The sequence below is a fragment of the Trichoderma citrinoviride genome (genome assembly GCF_003025115.1).
Source record: "Trichoderma citrinoviride strain TUCIM 6016 unplaced genomic scaffold BBK36scaffold_9, whole genome shotgun sequence".
NCBI lineage: Eukaryota > Fungi > Ascomycota > Sordariomycetes > Hypocreales > Hypocreaceae > Trichoderma > Trichoderma citrinoviride.
Window position 1 is genome coordinate 1629207 of NW_020194717.1, and position 18033 is coordinate 1647239.

General features: G+C 54.8%; 8 protein-coding genes across 8 annotated transcripts; 3 read left to right on the forward strand and 5 right to left on the reverse strand.

Annotated features, from left to right (window-relative positions):
• Nucleotides 1–301: 301 nt before the first annotated feature.
• Nucleotides 302–1420, forward strand: BBK36DRAFT_1121890 (hypothetical protein; the record flags this gene model as incomplete). The annotated part of the gene is made up of 4 exons (XM_024890877.1): nt 302–353; nt 434–559; nt 620–726; nt 794–1420. 4 exons carry the CDS (start codon nt 302–304, stop codon nt 1418–1420), a joined length of 912 nt encoding a protein of 303 aa, XP_024748785.1.
• Nucleotides 1421–2518: 1098 nt separating this feature from the next.
• Nucleotides 2519–5494, reverse strand: BBK36DRAFT_1135814 (magnesium transporter). The gene is made up of 4 exons (XM_024892768.1): nt 5008–5494; nt 3036–4931; nt 2693–2970; nt 2519–2608 (listed from the first exon to the last, which is right to left on the reverse strand). The coding sequence occupies exons 1-3, from the start codon at nt 5331–5333 to the stop codon at nt 2694–2696; spliced, it is 2499 nt and encodes an 832-aa protein (XP_024748786.1). The 5' UTR covers nt 5334–5494; the 3' UTR covers nt 2519–2608; nt 2693.
• A 534-nt stretch (nt 5495–6028) lies between these two features.
• On the reverse strand, nt 6029–8003 carry BBK36DRAFT_1135815 (CBF-domain-containing protein; the record flags this gene model as incomplete). The annotated part of the gene is made up of 4 exons (XM_024892769.1): nt 7971–8003; nt 7204–7844; nt 6265–7150; nt 6029–6198 (listed from the first exon to the last, which is right to left on the reverse strand). The coding sequence occupies exons 2-4, from the start codon at nt 7809–7811 to the stop codon at nt 6031–6033; spliced, it is 1662 nt and encodes a 553-aa protein (XP_024748787.1). The 5' UTR covers nt 7812–7844; nt 7971–8003.
• A 293-nt stretch (nt 8004–8296) lies between these two features.
• On the forward strand, nt 8297–9330 carry BBK36DRAFT_1207264 (hypothetical protein; the record flags this gene model as incomplete). Its single annotated transcript, XM_024897388.1, has 4 exons — nt 8297–8327; nt 8429–8877; nt 8963–9185; nt 9256–9330. 4 exons carry the CDS (start codon nt 8297–8299, stop codon nt 9279–9281), a joined length of 729 nt encoding a protein of 242 aa, XP_024748788.1. The 3' UTR covers nt 9282–9330.
• Nucleotides 9331–9902: 572 nt separating this feature from the next.
• On the reverse strand, nt 9903–12180 carry BBK36DRAFT_1142449 (hypothetical protein; the record flags this gene model as incomplete). The annotated part of the gene is made up of 2 exons (XM_024893526.1): nt 9903–10488; nt 10571–12180. The coding sequence occupies 2 exons, from the start codon at nt 12178–12180 to the stop codon at nt 9903–9905; spliced, it is 2196 nt and encodes a 731-aa protein (XP_024748789.1).
• Nucleotides 12181–12911: 731 nt separating this feature from the next.
• Nucleotides 12912–14542, forward strand: BBK36DRAFT_1135817 (ubiquinone biosynthesis hydrox). Its single transcript, XM_024892770.1, has 2 exons — nt 12912–13158; nt 13226–14542. The coding sequence occupies exons 1-2, from the start codon at nt 12975–12977 to the stop codon at nt 14521–14523; spliced, it is 1482 nt and encodes a 493-aa protein (XP_024748790.1). The 5' UTR covers nt 12912–12974; the 3' UTR covers nt 14524–14542.
• A 232-nt stretch (nt 14543–14774) lies between these two features.
• Nucleotides 14775–16353, reverse strand: BBK36DRAFT_1142451 (NADH dehydrogenase I, D subunit; the record flags this gene model as incomplete). The annotated part of the gene is made up of 3 exons (XM_024893527.1): nt 14775–14791; nt 14863–15604; nt 15688–16353. The coding sequence occupies 3 exons, from the start codon at nt 16351–16353 to the stop codon at nt 14775–14777; spliced, it is 1425 nt and encodes a 474-aa protein (XP_024748791.1).
• A 572-nt stretch (nt 16354–16925) lies between these two features.
• Nucleotides 16926–17568, reverse strand: BBK36DRAFT_1135819 (acyl-CoA N-acyltransferase; the record flags this gene model as incomplete). Its single annotated transcript, XM_024892771.1, has 3 exons — nt 16926–16934; nt 17025–17484; nt 17537–17568. 3 exons carry the CDS (start codon nt 17566–17568, stop codon nt 16926–16928), a joined length of 501 nt encoding a protein of 166 aa, XP_024748792.1.
• Between the last annotated feature and the right edge of the window lie 465 nt (nt 17569–18033).

Genomic DNA, 18033 nt, shown 5'->3' on the forward strand with positions numbered 1-18033 from the left:
TTGCAGAAACGCGAAGCTCTCGATTCTTACCTCACAATCACCCAAGCTTCTCTCGCCATCATCACCTTCGATCTCTCCCACCATCCTCCGATACCCATTTGCGCCTTTCCTTGACCATCTCGCTCATTCGTATCTGACCACAGAAAAGTCGCGGGCGGCGAGATAGATAGTATCGAAGAACCCAAGAAGAAAAAAGAACAGGAAAAGGCAGGCCAGAGCTTCCAATTCGGCATCCTCAGCCAGACGTCCAACCCTCAAGAACGCCACATTCAGACCTTATCCGACCCCTCAAAAGCCCAAGATGTCGAGCAGGCCCCCTTCCAGGGTCGTGTTTGTGGGAAACATTCCCTACGGTCAGTTGCCGATGCGCCAATGGGCTGATGTGATGCCTGCGCCAGCAAAGCATGTGACTGACATCTTGGTTTGACGACAGGCCTCTCCGAGGAGCAGATCACCGACATCTTCAGCAGCGCCGGCAAGGTCGAGCGCTTTCGCCTTGTCTACGACTCCGAGACAGGACGGCCAAAGGGATTCGGATTCGCAGACTATCCCGATACCGGTACGATACACTGGCCATCCCATCCTCGTCGACCAGCTGGCTAACCTTGCGCTTTCGCAGACTCGGCCTCCTCAGCCGTCCGCAATCTCAACGAATATGAAATAATGGGCCGAAAACTCCGTGTCGACTTCTCTAATGAGCAGAAGACCGGAGATGATGATGGCGTAGTATGTTGCGACACTTTTTGCTTTATGGCATCTGGGCCTTTGCTGACCGAAGTAGACACCCGGGCAGAACACTGGTGCCTCCAATGGCGGCGCTTCTTCAGGCTACAGCTCTCAATCGATACCCCTTCCTCCCCTCCCCGCCGGCAAGGAGATCCCGCCAGGCTTGACATGCACCGATGCCATTTCAAGAACACTCAATACCCTACCGCCGCCTCAGTTGCTAGACATTTTGAGCCAGATGAAGACGCTGGCCACTTCGGAGCCTCAGCGGGCGACGGAGCTTCTTCAGCAGGCTCCTCAGCTGGCCTATGCCGTCTTCCAAGCTCTCCTGCTGATGGGGCTCGTATCCCCCGAAGCAATCCAGTCCGTCGTTGACCCGAACGCGCCGCCTCCAGCGCCTCTGCCAGCTGCCAACTTCCCACCGGCACCGGTTGCTGGATTCCCTGGCGTCCCCGTCGCCAACCACACGCCCCCGGTCACCGCAATGCCCTACGCGCCTCCGGCAGCAAACAACGCGGCTTATGCTCCTCCGGCGGCAGCCCCGGCGGCGGCTCCTGCAGGGATGGCCCAGGATCCTGATGCTCTGATGCGGGCAGTCATGGAGCTCCCTCAGGCTCAGATTGACATGCTTCCGGAGGCTGATAGGCAGCAGATTATGGCTCTCAGAGCCACGTTTGCCAGCCAACGGCGCTAACCTTGCGGCCTGGACCGCTGAATTTGTCTTCAGCACCGCTGACAGTATTTCAAGATGGCATTTTAGAAACCTGCGATATGCTTCTTAGAAGCTTCGACGATGTCACTGGACATCTAGAGCGCTTGCACAATAGCTTCATAAAGGAGAGCGATTCTCCAGCATTCTGAGGCAGCTCAGGGTCTATCAGAAGAGACGCAGTATACTTCAACTCTCAGGATATTTGAGCATCTAAGCAACAGCCATCACGGAATGAAAGACCAGGAAATCAAAGTCATATTCGGCTTCATTCTCATTCACGGGTGAGGGGAAGGGGGGTTTCAGACGTGGGCAGAACAGCCTGCAATTCGCCAGCAATTACCACCCAGGACCGGGAGTAAGCAAGGTACAGATATATATGTATATATATATGTCGCTTACAGAGGCCTGATAGCAACGCAGGCGCATAGAAGATTGTGCCTGGAATCGAGACAAATAAGAACGAGAAATAGGATCGTTTTAGATATCAAACGTGCTATGGAGGCTCTTGTTGCCACGCTGTGTGAAAGTATGATGCTATGATGTCGGAGAACGGCTTGTATAGGGACCGCTTCAAGCCAAAGAGTCTCGCGCTCTACCGATGGGACCATGCAGCGTTGACAGCTCTATCGGTAGAGCGCGAGACTCTTTGGGGGATGCCGTATTGCGTTAGTTCCGGGAAGCTCATTCGGTAGCAGAGTGTTACCCTAGACAGCCCTCGTGATTTCTGCGGAAACGCTTGATGGACAACTTTTAATTGAATTGAAGTACTCTTGAAGGTAGAAGAGATGACAGACCGTAAGTAAGGCAACCGAGGCAATTGATTTTTATAGACGATGTAGAGGTAGAGATGAGAGTGAGACTCTGCATACAGCAGTTTATCTATAATAGCGCTATATTCATTATACTGCCTTGGAACACGATAGAATTAGTGAGATCAATATAACTGTCTTTGATAGAGTAGAGTAATAGGCCTGTACAAACTAAACTAAACATCATATTGATATAATGTATAGCTACTTGTAAAATGACTTGTAAAGGTTATGCCTCCCAGAATGCAATGTTCGATCACCATCCCCTCCCGATATCCTGTTCTATGTATCTAGGGATGCCATTCATTCTGACCCAATATAGGATGCGCTGTAGGTAGCCAACAAAAGAGAACCAAATCAACATTTACAACGCCCCCTCCTTGTTCGCCTCGAACGTAAAAGTGAAATAAAAAAGAGAAGCAAAAATTGGCACGCGCCCAGCCAAATCAGACGATATTATACACCCTCTTCGCAATCATATAACACGCCACTCCAAACAGCAGCAGCCCCGCCGTGATGCACGCAAACCACGTCAGGTCGCCCTCGCTCTCCTGCCCCGGCACCCAGACGTTCATGCCCCAGAGACCGGTGATGATGTTCATTGGCAGCACAATGGTTCCGAGGACGGTGAGCTTGCCGAGGACGTCGGCGGTCTGTTCTTGGCGCTCGTTCATGCGGATGTTGATCTGGGCCAGGTAGTTGCCGTGTGATCGGGCGAGAATCCTGGAATCAAGGGGTTAGACTCAGTTGACCATATCTAATATTAATGAAGGGAGAGAGGGATGTACTTCTCATAGTGACTAAGGTTGGAGGTCATAGTCACAATGTGGTCCTGAATATCGCCGAGATACAGGCCAATCTCTGATCGGGGGGCAACCTCCCATCTCTCGTTGCAGCGCTTTGCGAAGCCCTTGATGACGTCCGCCTTGTTGCCCAACAACCGGTACAGACTCATGACTCGCTTTCGGCAATCTCCCACACGTCGAAGCATGTCACCGCTCGAATCTGCAATAGTCGCAGCGTCATCGTTTCTGGCAGCCTTCTCATCGTTGAGTCGCTTGTCTGCCGATGTGTGGAGCTGTAAGATGGAGTCGTCGATTTCGTCAACCTCGTCCTCAATGTTCTGTATCAAGGGCTGGAAAACGTCGGTAATGTCGTCGATGATGGCATACGAGATCCAATCCGACGATAGAATCAGGTAGTCTCTCAACTGTCGTATCCGCCGGCGAACGTTGGCGGGGTGCGGCGTCACGGAAAAGTGGAAACTCAGAACGCCCTCCCGGAAGACAATCACATACATGTTGACGGGCTCCAGGAAGTTGTCGCTGTTGAAGTCTTGGTCAAAGGTGCGATAGTTGACAAAGTAGTAATGGCGAAACAGCTCGACCTTTTCACGGGCCTCCTGCAGCATGACGTCTTCAGCCGTGAGAGGATGGATGCCAAAGGCCTTGGCCAGGACCTTCATCTCGTCTTCTGTTGGGCTGAGTACGTCGAGCCACCACACTGGCCTCTCTCCGTATCGCACCGGCTTCTCAGATACTTTGGGTACGCCCGTGTTATTGGTGTCGTTGCTCTCTTTTGGCGTAAGATGGTCGGGCGACTTGTTCCCACGGATCGAGGCAGATCTGGAGCTGGAATTTGTTCCGTCTCTCGCAGGTGGCGACATGAAGCCTTCCTTCCTCGTGTCTACCGAGGGCTGCCGCGTTGGAGGCTTGGTGTCAGCCTCGAGTCCCTCCCCCGAGTATCGCGGTTTGGACGGCTGGGACATGATATCCTCGGAGTCGCTCTCCTCGTCTGACGAGAGAATACGTGGATCGGGAATGAACAGGCCCTGAAAATCGGTCCCCTGTTGGACGAGCCCTGATATGGACTGGCTGTGAATTGTGCTCTGAAACTCCTCGTTGAAATATGTGAATCTAAAGGGCGCCTCTTCCTCAGTTTGGAACCAGCCCTTTCGGACGGGCCGCAGACGACCGTTGATGAGCTGCGGCTCTGTGATCGTCTTGACTCGTCGCTCATTGCTGCTGTCTTCCTTCTCAAACTCCGCCCAGTCTTCCAAAACAGAGAGGTCCGGCCAACGACCGCGGCGCCGGCGCGTCCTGTAACGTCGTCGATTGTCGAACCGGGATTGGACCTCGTCATCGCCCATATCGGACATGCCTGGCCCAGGGAAACAGACGTCGCCAGAAGCTTGGGGCGGCAGCCTCATCTCGTGGTCGGGTCGATGGGTGCCTTCGGCGTCGGAAAGCGCCTCATCGCCGCTCTCCACGGTGAGCTCATCTCGCATCATGACATCGCCAAAATTGAGGTCGATGCCGTCCGACGGGCCAAAGGTCGGGGAGCCGGGGATAGATGGCGGGTGGTTGATGTCGTACTTGTCCTTTGCGCTATAAGCGGTCCTCAGCCTCGCCTTGGAGGAGGAACTAGACGTCCTCCGGCTTCGATTGCGGCCCTGGCGCGCATCGCTTGTACCGTAGCTTGGGACGCCCTGGGATGCCGGACGCCTGACGGACTCTGAAAGCAGCGGCGCGGACTCGTCCCAGCGGCCAGATGGGCTCTCCTCGCCGCTCTGGGCGTTCTGCATGGATCGAAGGCGGGAGGTACTGAGCGACGAGAAAGGGTTCTGGAAGGAGCCGGGCCCGGCTATCGTCGACGAGCGGCGAACTCGCATCGGTTGCTGTTCTCTGGAGGACTAGGTCAGTACATGGCCATCCAGCCAAAGAAAGGCAGAAGGACATGGAGTTAGTCACGAGTGCTTACCTGTGGTCCAGGAGCGTTTCGCTGTCGATGCTCGTGCCGCTGAGGTTTGCCTGCGAAACATTGTAGAAGCCATTCCCCGAGGACTCGCCCAGCTCGTCATGGTCGTGCAGGAGGGCAAAGCTCTTGCGCCTGGACCGCTTCTTCTTGCCGCCGCGATGGTTCTTTTTCTTCTTCTGCGTCCGCTGCGCCTGCGACTGCGACTGCGACGGCTGAGGCGACGGCTGAGCTGCTGGCGGAGCCGAAGCCATGAGAGTCGATGTGGGAGCTGACGATGTAGCGGCCGAGGGACCGGGGCCCAGGGGCGAAAAGCGATTGCTGCTCGACATCTTCAGCAGCGTCCTCAGGGTGTGCAAAGCACCATGATCTGCTGTAAGCGTTGCGCGAGGGGCGATTGAAGAATGAGTAGATAATGATATCTGGAAGAGCGCAGTAGAAAATAGGGGCTGAGTCTCGTGGAACAGCGTCTTTGTCCAGGGTTGCTTGTTTGTTGGTGAAAGAAAGCCTGGAATTAACTGGTGATGTCAGCACAGCTCATAAGCTGCAGCCCTGCTGGGGGTTTTGCCTGGTATGGGCGCAGTTCCAGTTAATTTAGCTGCCCGAGTGTTTACGGAGTTGCGGGGGTGGCAGCAGGCTGTTAGTGGTCATGACTAGCGCAGAGCTTTGTACTGCTTCCAGCAGGTTTGTCTTGGATTTGGGGCTGCTTTTGACTTTGGACAGCGAGATTCTGAACGAGATAACCTTTGCATGCTAGAGCTGCCGTCTCCACTAACAGCCACCGAATCAACTTGTCTCTTGCGGAGAGGGTGCTCCGCCTGTCGATCCGTGGGTGATCCTGCTTTATACGCATGAGAAACCAGGTTTGGTGGACTTCGAGATAAACAATGAATTAAACGTCTAAATAACCAAGAGATGCCCTTTTTCCTTTTCCATATCCCGGCCCATGCTTATTCTTCGATGCTCCTGTCAAGTAACGGCTTGTTCCGGACAAAATCACATGCACTACTGCACTTCACCCCGGTCTCTTCATGCAGCCGCAACACCCTTTGCCGGCTCGCCAAAGTCCCACAGCTTCACCAAGAGGCTGTCTGGATTGGTGGCGGGTTCGTCCTGGGGCATGAAAATGCGTTTCGGGATCTGGAACTCCACCACCGGGGCCTTTTTGATATCCTTGGCCATCTCTGCGTCCAGCAACTGCAGATGCGTTAGTAAATGTATCTCAAGTTGTTACTGACGAGAGCAATGTGGTATTGTACTTACACTGGCATACGAGTGGTCAAGGAAGTCTTCCATGTTGTACGACTGCTTGGTAAATTGCTCAGAGATGATCTTGGCAATCGTTGCAATGTTGGGGTGGTAGTGCGACTGCAGCTGGACAACCTCCCACAAGCAGCTGTCGATTGCGCCAGTCTTCATAGGATCTGGTTCAGTCGGGTTGAACGCATCTTCCATGCCATTGTTCTGAATGTGCTTCTTCAGCTCCGGGTCCTGAGCAGGCCGATGGATCATAAATGTGCATGTCGGGTGGCGCCTCAGGAGGTTGTAAATCCAGGGGACGACTGTTGCGATGGCGCTCGGCGGAGCGTTGAGCGCAAGGCGTGAGAGTCTCTTGATAAAGCTGGCGACGAGCACGGCTGGAAGATGCGTTGAGCCGAGGAAAGTATCTAGGAGGCGGAAGAAGCGCGAGCGGTGCTTGGAGTGCAGGATGTCCTTGTCGAGAAGGGAGTAGAGCTTGGGGTAGAATGATGGGTAGTCGAGGTTGCGCTGCTGGATGAGATAAAAGACACCGGATAGGGCTAACAGGGACATGGAGCCGCCTGTGTTGTAGCAGCTCGTGAGAAAGTCAGACAGGAGCTCTGGCTTGGTGAACCACGGAGCGATGTTTGTGGAGATCACGTTGAGGATGCGTTTCCGCTCCTCCTTGGTCCGGACAATGCTCAGGATGGCCAGCCAAGCGTCCTGGCCTTGTCGCTTGTGCTGGGTAACCGTCCTTAGATTGTGGGTTTTCTTCTTAGGGCGCGGGACGTAAAAGTCCTCCAGCTCCTCGGCAGACTGGGGGACGCCATCCAGGGCTGACAGCAGAGCAAACACGTTGTCGAACAGGTTATCCGGAATGTCATCCTTGTCCAATCGATCCAAGATTGCCCTATGAATTGATGAGTATTATCACTGGACTTCAAAGTCGTCGGGGTTGCTTACTTTACTGCTCGGAAGGTGTAGTATCGGATATCATCGTACTCTTCGACATAAGACTCCAGAAACGCCTTTCTCACATCCTCATTGCCTGAGGTGATGAGAACTTCAACAATGTTCTCGAGGAAGGTATACGGGAATGTGTATTCCTCCTTGTCATAGAAGTGCTCACCCTCTGCCTTGAGAAGCCTCATGCAGAGAGTCAGTGCCGTCGCAGCAAGGTCTTCATCCGCCAGCATGTTTTGCAGCAGGGACTTGAACTGAGCAAACTGGTCCTTGAGCCAGCCAACGACGATGGTATCCTTCTCTGACAAGCCCTTCTTGGCGATAAGTGAGCCTTGGGCCAGTAGCCGCAAGAAGATTCGGCAAAGCGCAACCGCGGCAAGTGTCGATTCCTCCTCTCCGTCCTCGTAGCGGCTGGCCATGTTTAGGAGAGTGACGATGTCGTTGTAATTTTTCTTGGACTCCAGGATGCCCTGTTCCATGAGGAGGATCTTTGCGTTTGGGTCTTCGGCGTCATCGTTTGATGAGCGGCGCCGCTTGGCGACTTTGTTGGCTTTGTCTCCCGTGGAAGCCCTTTTGCGCTTTGCGCCGTCTTGAGCGCCGGCAGGCATTGTGAGGATTTCAAGAAGGAAAAAAAAAAAAAAAAAGGAATGCTAGATAGGTCGAATATTCCAGTGAAGGCGTATCGGAGGGACCAGAGGGGTAAAAATGCCTTGCGTTGATCTAGAAAAAGAGTTGCTGTGAACGAAATGGCAAAAGATGTCTATCAATCGCAGTTTAATCTGAGTGACAGACTGAAAATCTCATCTCATGAAAAAGATATTGAAGAATTTCACTGCAGCCTTGCATCCTCTGGCCAATGGCCGTTCCAGCCTTTTCCGCGCCAAGCCAAGCTCCCCACAGCCGGGAAAAGCTCGGCTCCCATTGAAGCTGCTCAAACTGAGGTGCCTCCCACCACTCAAAAGTTAACCACTCAAAGTCACCCATCACGTGACGCAAACGTGTTACCGAACTAGCGCGATAAAACCTCAAACCTCATTCCCAGCTCCCGATTCAATGACAAGGCGATAAATCCCCGTCGAAACCCATCTTCACAATGGCGTCCCGCTTGGTGCGAAGCGCTGTCGGTATGTTGTCGCTTCACCCGCAGCCCGCCGCTGCCGGTCCAATTGGTTGCTGTTGCGCCGAAGTGAGGCTGACCGAAGATGCGAATCCAACTCAAAAACAGGCGCTCCCCTCCTCCGAACCTCCATCTCCCGAGCCACCGTCCCGGCCATCTCCGCCGCCGCCGTGCGATACTCGAGCAACGTGCCCGCCGAGGACCCCAAGAAGAAGGCCCAGAGCATCATCGATGCCCTGCCCGGCAGCAACCTCGTCAGCAAGACGGCCTTCCTGAGCGCCACCGCCGGCCTCAGCGTCTACGCCCTCAGCAACGAGTACTACGTCATGAACGAGGAGACGGTCGTCGCCGTCTGCCTGCTCGCCGTCTGGACTGGTCTGCTCAAGTACGGTGGCCCTGCCTACAAGGAGTGGGCCGAGGCTCAGAACGAGAAGATCAAGAACATCCTCAACAGTGCCCGCGCGGACCACACCGAGGCCGTCAAGACCCGCATTGAGGACGTCAAGCAGATGAGCGGCGTTGTCGACATCACCAAGGCCCTCTTTGAGGTCTCAAAGGTATAGCAAGTCCCGGGTTTAACCACGACTACGCTTTGCGAAACAAGACAAATTAGAACATGTCGTATTGATGCCCGAATTATAGGAAACTGCCCAGCTCGAGGCCAAGGCTTTCGAGCTCGAGCAGCAGACCGCTCTGGCCGCCGAGGCCAAGGCCGTCCTCGACTCCTGGGTCCGCTACGAGGGCCAGGTCAAGCAGCGCCAGCAGAAGGAGCTGGCCGCTGCCGTCATCGCTAAGGTCCAGAAGGAGCTCGAGAACCCCAAGGTCCTGCAGCAGATTCTGCAGCAGAGCGTGGCCGATGTCGAGAGTGCGTTTTCTCCCTCCCCTGAGCTATCGAAGTGGAATTTGGGCCACGATTACTGACTATGATTCAACAGAGATCGTCTCCTCTGCCAAGGCCTAAATAGATGACACGAGAAACAAAAAAAGCTACTAGAGTCTAGATTAAGGTCGCCGCAAACTTTCTTTCCTTTGTCTCTCGAAGCAGAAACCCTCCCCTGTGCATATAATAGCACCTGTGCATTAGCCAATCAATCAAAGACACTAGTCGATATTTCGTCGTCATGAAAGGATGATTCTTTGACTGAGATGATGAATGCGCGATATCTTAGCTACAAGGCAGTGGATGGAGAATTGCGGCTGTAATATACTGTGTATGTTCTAGATGATCCAGAAAATGAAACAAAAGATACATTTGCGCGGATCAGAACTGCCATGATGTCGGAAGAAAGTGAAAGGCCAGCGAAAAGGGTGTGCTTGTTTATTCCATGTTATTTCATTGATACTACCTAAACCCTGATACTCATGTCTACCAGTCCCGGTTTCCCTTCCAAACCACCAGTAAATAAACACATGCGCACATTATAAACACATCTTGACAAGATAGATAAATACAGCGGTTGGACCAGAAAAAGGCAAAAAAGAACCATCCCTTGTCTTACCCGGAAAAAGAACACCCAAGTTCTCGCGAACAAGGCAAGTAAACACAAGAATGAAACCCATCAAAAAGCAAAAAAACCCTCCATTAGAAAATCGGCCTCGACTCAGTCCACTTCTTAGTCTCCGTAGCAGGCCTTGATTCAGGGGAATCAGCAATCTCATCCCGCGTCCACCTGCCGCTGGCACGTCTCCTCCTGACGCTACCACCGTGAATAGGCCCGATCCACTCCCACGCTCGACCAACCTCGCCGCTCCGGCCCTCTCGCTGGCCCGTACGGACATTGCTGTTCTGCTCAACGACCTTCTTGACCCTCTGCCAAATCCTCTCCCGCTCAGCCACTTTGTGCACGGAGCGAAGCACGTCATCCCTCAAGTTGGGCAAAAACAACCAGGGGTCATCCAGATCCTCCTCGCCCAGCTCCTTCTGGTTCGCCAGCCTCTCCAGCACCAGGTCGACGAGCGCCGGGACCTGCGCCGCGTCCATCCGGTGCTGGCGGTAGCGGGCGCGCAGGTACAGGACCGCGAGCACGACGGACATTAAAAGTCCAATTGGGAATCGATATCTTGCCAGCCCGAGGCGGACGGAGCGCTTGAGCGCGCAGGCGAGCGGAAGGCGAGCGAGAGAGCTGGACGAAAGCTTGCGGTTTGAAATATCGGGGCCACCGGGCGATCTGTGGGATCAGGAGCCGCTCTGATTAGCTGCTGTGTCAGAAAGCGAGTTGAGAGAAAAAAGGAAGATTTGTTATAACTTACGAAGTTGTTACCATTTCCACGACCACTTCATCGCGGGAGGTGATTTCGCCAATGGCGGCCACCCAGAGGTCTTCGAATTCATCGCTGTTGAGCCTCTTGCTGCGCTTCCTGCTAACGGATGACTTGAGCTCCTCTTCGCCGATGGCGGGGGACTCGACCGTGGCGCCGGAGTCGTCGACGAGTTCACCGCATTCGTACTTGGCGCGACGCTGTCTCAGCTCCTCAATGGCCTTGTCGGCAACAGCCTGGACGCGCCGCGCCTTTTCGCCGTCTGGCTCGCACGTCGGGGGAAGCGGCACAAGGCCACCAAAGGACAAGGGGTGAGGCTTGAGAACAAAGTCGCTGTGGCAGCGGACGGAAAAGTCCTCGTAGCAATAGGCATGTGCAGGGCATGGCTCGCACTGAGGTTCGACAAATGGAACGAGGACATCGGGGACGGGAAGTTCGGGCGGGATGATTTGCGTTGCTGGCCGGCCGAGACCGCAGTAGCCAACAGCAATCTTCTCCTGCCGATACCACGCCAGGTAGACGCCCAGTAGAGACATGAAGAGGACGAAGAATGGTGTCTTGAGGTTCGTCTGGCGGGGAGGCTTTTGCCTTTTAGGCACAATGGTGGTCTCGCCCCTCCGCTGTGCCTCCTCCAACTCCAGCTGCGCGTCGGGGGTGAATTCCTCGCCGGCGTCTAATGAGTAATCAGGCGACTCGTGCCTCGGCTTACGAGCAGAGAGTTCGTATGATGGCCTCGCAGCGGTAGACGGCCGTGGGATGGAGAGAGGCTCGATATACTCTTCCCGTCGTCGACTGGGCCTTTCGCCTCTAGCGAAGTCGTCAAATCGTCGCCGGCTAGGAGTCTTGAGAGCGGGAGAGCCCCTCTGAAACGGGTTATCGTCGGTGAAGACGCTTTCTTCTTCCTCGTAGGTGGCAGAGGATGGAACAATGGGACTCTGGTGCGCGGGATAGTAGGGCGTGGCACCATAAGGAGTAGCAGCAGCATATGGAGTGTTCTGAGCCGTAGCATATTGCGTTGCCGCAGAATAAGGCGTAGGCGCGTAATGAGAAGACATGGGCGTCTCCTCCTCCGCTTGCGGCTCGTCCTTGACCTTGGGCGTGGTTGATCTCCGAGAGCGCGAGCGGCGCGTCGACCTGGGCGCCTCGTACTGCGGCGCTTCGTCCTCGTCATAGTGGGACGGCTGGCGACTGGACCGGCTGACGGATCGCGCGCTGCGCTTCGTCTGGCTCTTGTAGGGCGTGGGCGTCGGCGCGGCCCCGTCATCGTCCTCCCTCTTAATGCGAGCCGATGCCTTTCGGGGCGACGCCGAGCGACGCGGCTTGGCGGGCGTGGGCTCCAGGCCGTGGTCCTCCCATCGGCCGTTGTCCTCGGCGCTGCCGGCGTTGACGATGCCCGAGCTGGACCGCTTCGCCTTGGCGCGCTGGGCGCGCAGCTTCGCGACCTGCGGCAGGACGTGGTTCTCGACGAGCTCGACCAGCTGCGGCTTCTTGGCGGTCGCGGGATACTCGACGTTATGCGTGACGAGGATCGAGCGCAGGCGAGGCACGGTGACGCTGCGCGGGTCGAAGCCGTCCTGGAGGTAGTCGTCTGCGTCTGCCATGGTTGGCAGCTTCGCGAGCTGGTGCTCTTTGGTGTTGTGGGAGTAAAGGATGATTCAAATTGATCTGCCAGAGAACAGAACAAGCATCAAGCAAAGATGAAGACAAATTGACTGAAGCGCAAGAAGGATTGCGATGCAATGTCAAGCGTTTGTCTCGGGAACTTGACAGCTAGCTGGAAATAAAACAGCGTGCAAAACACAAGCCGACCAGGTCCCCAGATCCCACCAAAAAAAAGAGCCGGGGTCTCGCCAAAAGGTGAAACTAGTTCGTAGTCTCACACCCTGGTCGAGAAATTGAAACGCGGCAGCTTTTTGTTTGTGATCCTTGAAGCAACGCTGAATTTCAACTTGTTATGTGTAAGGAGTAAAAGTGTGGTGATTGTTTAGCTGGCCGTCGAAGCTATTGTAGGCCCGTGAATCTGCGCTCCTCTGACGCAACGTGGTAGCGCCGTTGTCTGTGGCAACGTCTGGAGCCTAGAATGGTAAAAAAAAAAAAAAGAGGGAAAATTCGGAGGAAAAAAAGAAGATTGGTTCCCACATGGTTTGACAGGCTGGAAGCGGCTGTTTGTTGGTCGCCAATCTGCGGGACGTTTGATTTGCCTGAAGTGCATCTCGCAGTGTGGCTTGCACAGCCACAGCCACAGCCGTTCGTCGCCACACCCCGCCAACCGCGACTTTCCGTCATGCCATTTCCAACTTGGTAAGGAAATGCTGCAGCTTCAACAGATTGGTGACGAGATGCCGGTTTGTCGCATCTGCCATTGAGGGCTGAATTTACCTCCTTTCTCGCTATAATGGCAGCAAATAGGGCCTTAGTAGCGAGCCCTCGCTTCGTCTGCCGCAGCTGCTCTCGCCAGGCGCGCGGCTCGAGCTCTTACCGGAGGTCTTATGCCACGGCCTCTTCGCCGTCCCACGACATCTACGATGTGGTCTGCATTGGAGGTGGCCCAGCTGGGCTGAGTCTCCTCACAGCACTCCGTAAGAAGCAAACCATACTTCTACCATATAACCAGTTAACGCTGATGCTAACTCAACATCATCCCAGGCGCCAATCCCACTACATCTCGCCTCCGCGTCGCCCTCATCGAAGCCCAGGATCTCTCCAAAACAGCTTCCTTCTCCCTCCCGCCCACCCAGTTCTCCAACCGCTGCAGCTCCCTCACGCCCACAACAGCCCAGTTCCTCAACACCATCGGCGCATGGCCGCACATGAAGCGCAGCCGCATCCAGGAGTTCCACGAGATGCAGGTTTGGGACGGCGTGACGGATGCGCGCATAGAGTTTGACTGGCAGCCTGGCTCGCATGTCAGTCAGGGCAACGTCATTGCGTACATGGCTGAGAATCTGAATATTACGTCTGGCCTGTTGAAGAGGATCAAGGAGCTTGGCGGGGTAGACGTTTTCGACAGCTCGAGGGTTGAGAAGATAACGTTTGGGGAGGAAACTGAGGATTTTGACCTGAGAGAGTGGCCTGTCGTGCATCTGCAGAGCGGGAAGTCTCTTGCGGCACGACTCCTTGTGGGAGCTGACGGAGCCAACAGCTCTGTACGGTCGTTTGCGGGTATCAAAAGTCGCGGCTGGGACTATGGCAGGCATGGAGTTGTCGCGACGCTCGAGCTGGAGGGCGACGGATGGGGAGGCGAGTATCGCAAGACGGCGTATCAGCGATTCCTCCCGACAGGACCGGTTGCCATGCTTCCGCTGCCTGGCAACTACGCGACTCTAGTCTGGTCCACTACGCCTGCAAATGCCGCGCTGCTGAAGAAGCTGGCTCCGAAGGACTTGGTTGCGCTGATCAACGCTGCCTTTCGACTGAGTCCCGTCGACCTGGCTTATATGCACACTCAGACTACAGGGCAGGACGACGAGCTCGCGTGGCGAACGCAGCACACGCACTTCGACCCCGAAGCCATCCCGCAGCTGGTCGTTGGCGTGCAGGAAGGCAGCGTCGCATCGTTCCCCCTGAAATTCCGCCATGCAGACACTTACATCGGCGAGCGCATCGCCCTTGTCGGCGACGCAGCGCATACCGTCCACCCACTCGCTGGCCAGGGCCTCAACCAGGGCCAGGGCGATATTCAGAGCCTGGTCAAGACGATTGAGTATGCTGTTGCCCATGGTCAGGATCTGGGCACGCAGATGTCGCTTGAGCCGTACAACAGCGAGAGATATGCGGCGAACCATGTGTTGATGGGAGTGTGCGATAAGCTTCACAAGCTGTATTCTGTAGAGAGCGGGCCTCTGATTCCCCTGAGGTCGCTTGGGTTGAAGGCTGCGAATGCGCTTGGCCCGCTGAAGAATTTCTTCATGGAGCAGGCTTCTGGCCGGGGGTTGAGGGTTTGAAAGGAGATGCCCTGCAGCTGTTAGGCTTTCATCATCAGATGCTCCTCTTAACAGGGAGTTGCCCAATGTATTAATACCACCATATCACTCTTGCAGTCTCATGATACGGGCTTGTAATAACAACAAAACGAGCCACCGAATATGAACATGACGAAAATTTGAGAGTATTTACGAACTTCTCCCAGTCAACTATGGCTACAGACAAAAGGAAACGGAATTCTAATATTTTTTGCCTTCCACCCCCTTTAATTTTACCTATCAACCTCACCTGTGCCATCGAGTTAGTAAGACAATTTCTCAAGGAGTGAATGATTGTTTGAGTTTTGGTGATATACGTACCGAACACAAGATCCATGGTACCGATCAAAGCAACCGCGTCTGCCAGCAAGTGACCCTTGGCAACGTGATCGAAGCCACCCAGGTGAGCAAAGCCAGGAGCACGGATGTGGCACCTGTAAGGACGCTCGCTGCCGTCGCTGACCACGTAGACACCCATCTCGCCCTTGGGCGCCTCAATGGCGGAGTACGTCTCTCCAGGGGGCACGGCGTAGCCCTTGGTGTAGAGCAGGAAGTGGTGGATCAGGGCCTCCATGTTCTCCTTCATGGCAGTTCGGGGAGGAGGCGAGATCTTGTAGTCCTCGACGCGGACGGGGCCGGCGGGCATCTGGTTCAGGCACTGGTGGATGATGCGCAGGGACTGTCTGAACTCCTCCATTCTGCACAGGTATCTGTCGTAGCAGTCGCCGTTGACGCCGACGGGGACGTCGAACTCAACCTTGTCGTAGGCGTCGTACGGCTGGCTCTTGCGGATATCAAAGGGAACACCGGAACCGCGGAGCATGACGCCGGTGAAGGACAGGTTCAGGGCATCAGCCGCGGAGACGACACCAATGCCTCTCAGACGCTCAATCCAGATGCGGTTGTCGGTAAGCATTTCCTCGGTCTCGTCGATACGGTCACCGAACTGTGTAGCCCACTGGTAAATGTCGTCGAGAAGGCCAACGGGGATATCCTGGTGAACACCTCCAGGACGAACGTAGGCAGCGTGCAGACGAGCACCGGAGACTCGCTCATAGAATTCCTACGCAAAACATCATGATTAGTCCCACCAGCTCAATCCCAACATTCCACGCCTTCTCTCCTTTTGCTTTTGGAGTCGCATACCATGAGCTTCTCTCGCTCCTCGAAACCCCACAGGAAAGGTGTCAAGGCACCAACGTCCATGGCGTGTGAGAGGACAGACATGAGGTGGTTCAGGATACGGGTGATCTCGCCAAACATGGTTCGGATGTACTTGGCGCGGTCGGGGATCTCGATGTTGAGCAGCTTCTCGACGGCCAGGGAGAAACATTGCTCGTTGGTCATCATGGAGACGTAGTCCAGACGGTCAAAGTAGGGCAGGGCCTGCAGATACGTCTTGTACTCGATCAACTTCTCGGTTCCTCGGTGCAGCAGGCCGACGTGGGGGTCGGCTCGGACGATTTCTTCACCGCTGAGCTCGAGAATCAACCGGAGCACACCGTGGGCGGCAGGGTGCTGGGGGCCGAAGTTGACGGTGTAGTGCCTGACTTTGCGACCCTCGACGCTGTTCTCGTCGCGCGGCTTTTTGTCGGAGCTCGAGGGCTGGGGCCGGGTCGGGTAGCCGTAGATGTCGCCGGTCGAGTTGAAGTGCTCGTCGGTGGGCACGATGCGCGTGCCCTGATGCTCGGGCGTCGCATATCGTCGGGCGGCAGAGGCTGAGAACGGGCGAGCGGCGAAGGAGGTCGCAGTCGCAGGGCGAAGGCAGAGGCGCCTGGCACTCTGGCCAATGAGTCTGTGGACGGCGGCCATTGCGGGCGGACTGGGCGGAGAGAGAGACGGGACTCGGGAGGCGAAGACGGTGTTCCAATCCCCAGAGGAGCCTCTGCTGGCCCGAGATCAATGGCTGGATTTGGGACGGAGGATGCTCGCCTTGGAGGTTCGTGGCCCGTCAATGTCCGGGATCGAAGAATCGGGGAAGCTTGCAGTTCCGTGATGGTGGGGGCGCGGAGTATCATTTTTGCGCCGCACCTGGGGGGCCGAGGGCCAATCAGCGCGTTGACATTGGCAAATTGCCTCTTGTCGTTGCCTCATCGACTTGTGGCTGGTGGCGATGACTTCAATATGAATTACAGAATAGATGAATTTGCTGAGAGAAGAGATGCTGTCGACTTTCTTCATTATCTGATGATGAACCCGGATTTGATGGTTGCATCTCGAATGCTCGTTTATATATCACAGGTACTCCAGTTCAACTGCACTCAGCTATAGACGCTGATGGAACCGCGACGTGTGACAGCCCAGATCCTAAACCGCATGCTGAACTCTTTGTACACATACCCTCCCTTGATACACGACTGTGCATTCATGTCTTCAATGAGCGCTCAAACCGACTCCAGGTCATCTCTCAGAAGCCCGAAATTAATCTCATCCATAATCCTCCCACCCTTCTCAATGGCCCCCCTCCCCCTCCCCTCCAGCACAAAGCCGCACTTCTGCAGCAACTTCTGGCTCGCGGTATTGCTCTCATACACATGAGCCTGTATGCGGTTCAGCGTTGGCCACGTCTCAAACGCCCATCTGGTGAATGCTTTCAGCGCCTCTGTTCCGTAGCCCTGTCGCCACACTGACGGCGAGAGGTAGTACCCCAAGTCCCACGTCCTGTACAGGATATCTGTCAACGCATGAGTGCCAATTCCACCTATGAGTAGCGCATCTGTCGCTGAAGAGTTTCCTGGGAATCCGGGCTTCAATAATATTGCTGCTCCATGTGGGTATGTCGCTGTATCGTCGTCGTGGAAAGTCTGCTGTATGAACTTTTCGGCGTCGGCAGTTGTGTATGGACTGGCGAAGCGATCGCTCATGTAGCTGGCGACTTGTTCGTGGTTTGCGGCCAAGGCCAAGGCTGGAGCATCTGAGACGAGATATCGCCGAATAATGAGTCTCCGTTTCAACTAGGAGGGTGCCGGGATCGCTGCTCGGCGGGCATGGCGACGGCAGAATTCTGTTCTTCTTTATGCTAGGCATGGCAATGTCGATCAGATCGTGATGTTAAGAAAACGTCAACTTTCTTTTGAGTTTCCTGTGATAAATATTCAACAAAGGAGAATTTGTTCGGAGATCATGGAGTTGGTCTAGGGGGACTCCAAACTGAATCCAAGTGAGTGAGTCACTCCATAGCCGAGTACGGCTAATGGTGTATGACTCCGTGTCCCATGGTTTACAATGGCAGCAAATGCTTTCTAAACTTCCTCGCATGTAATTTTTATCAAGTTGACTTACCAGCACCTCGAAAAGCTGCGGTAGAATTGACGTAGGAGATTTGCTGTGCCTCTTACGATCTCAGGGGTTCAAAACACTCAAATACATGTACGCTTCGTTGTGACCGTTCTATTATCGGAGAACCTTTAATTCTGATCAGACCAAACGAGAAGAAGAGCGGAGCTATATTCAAGATTCTATACAGAATAATCTGAATTGTTGTTTGAACGT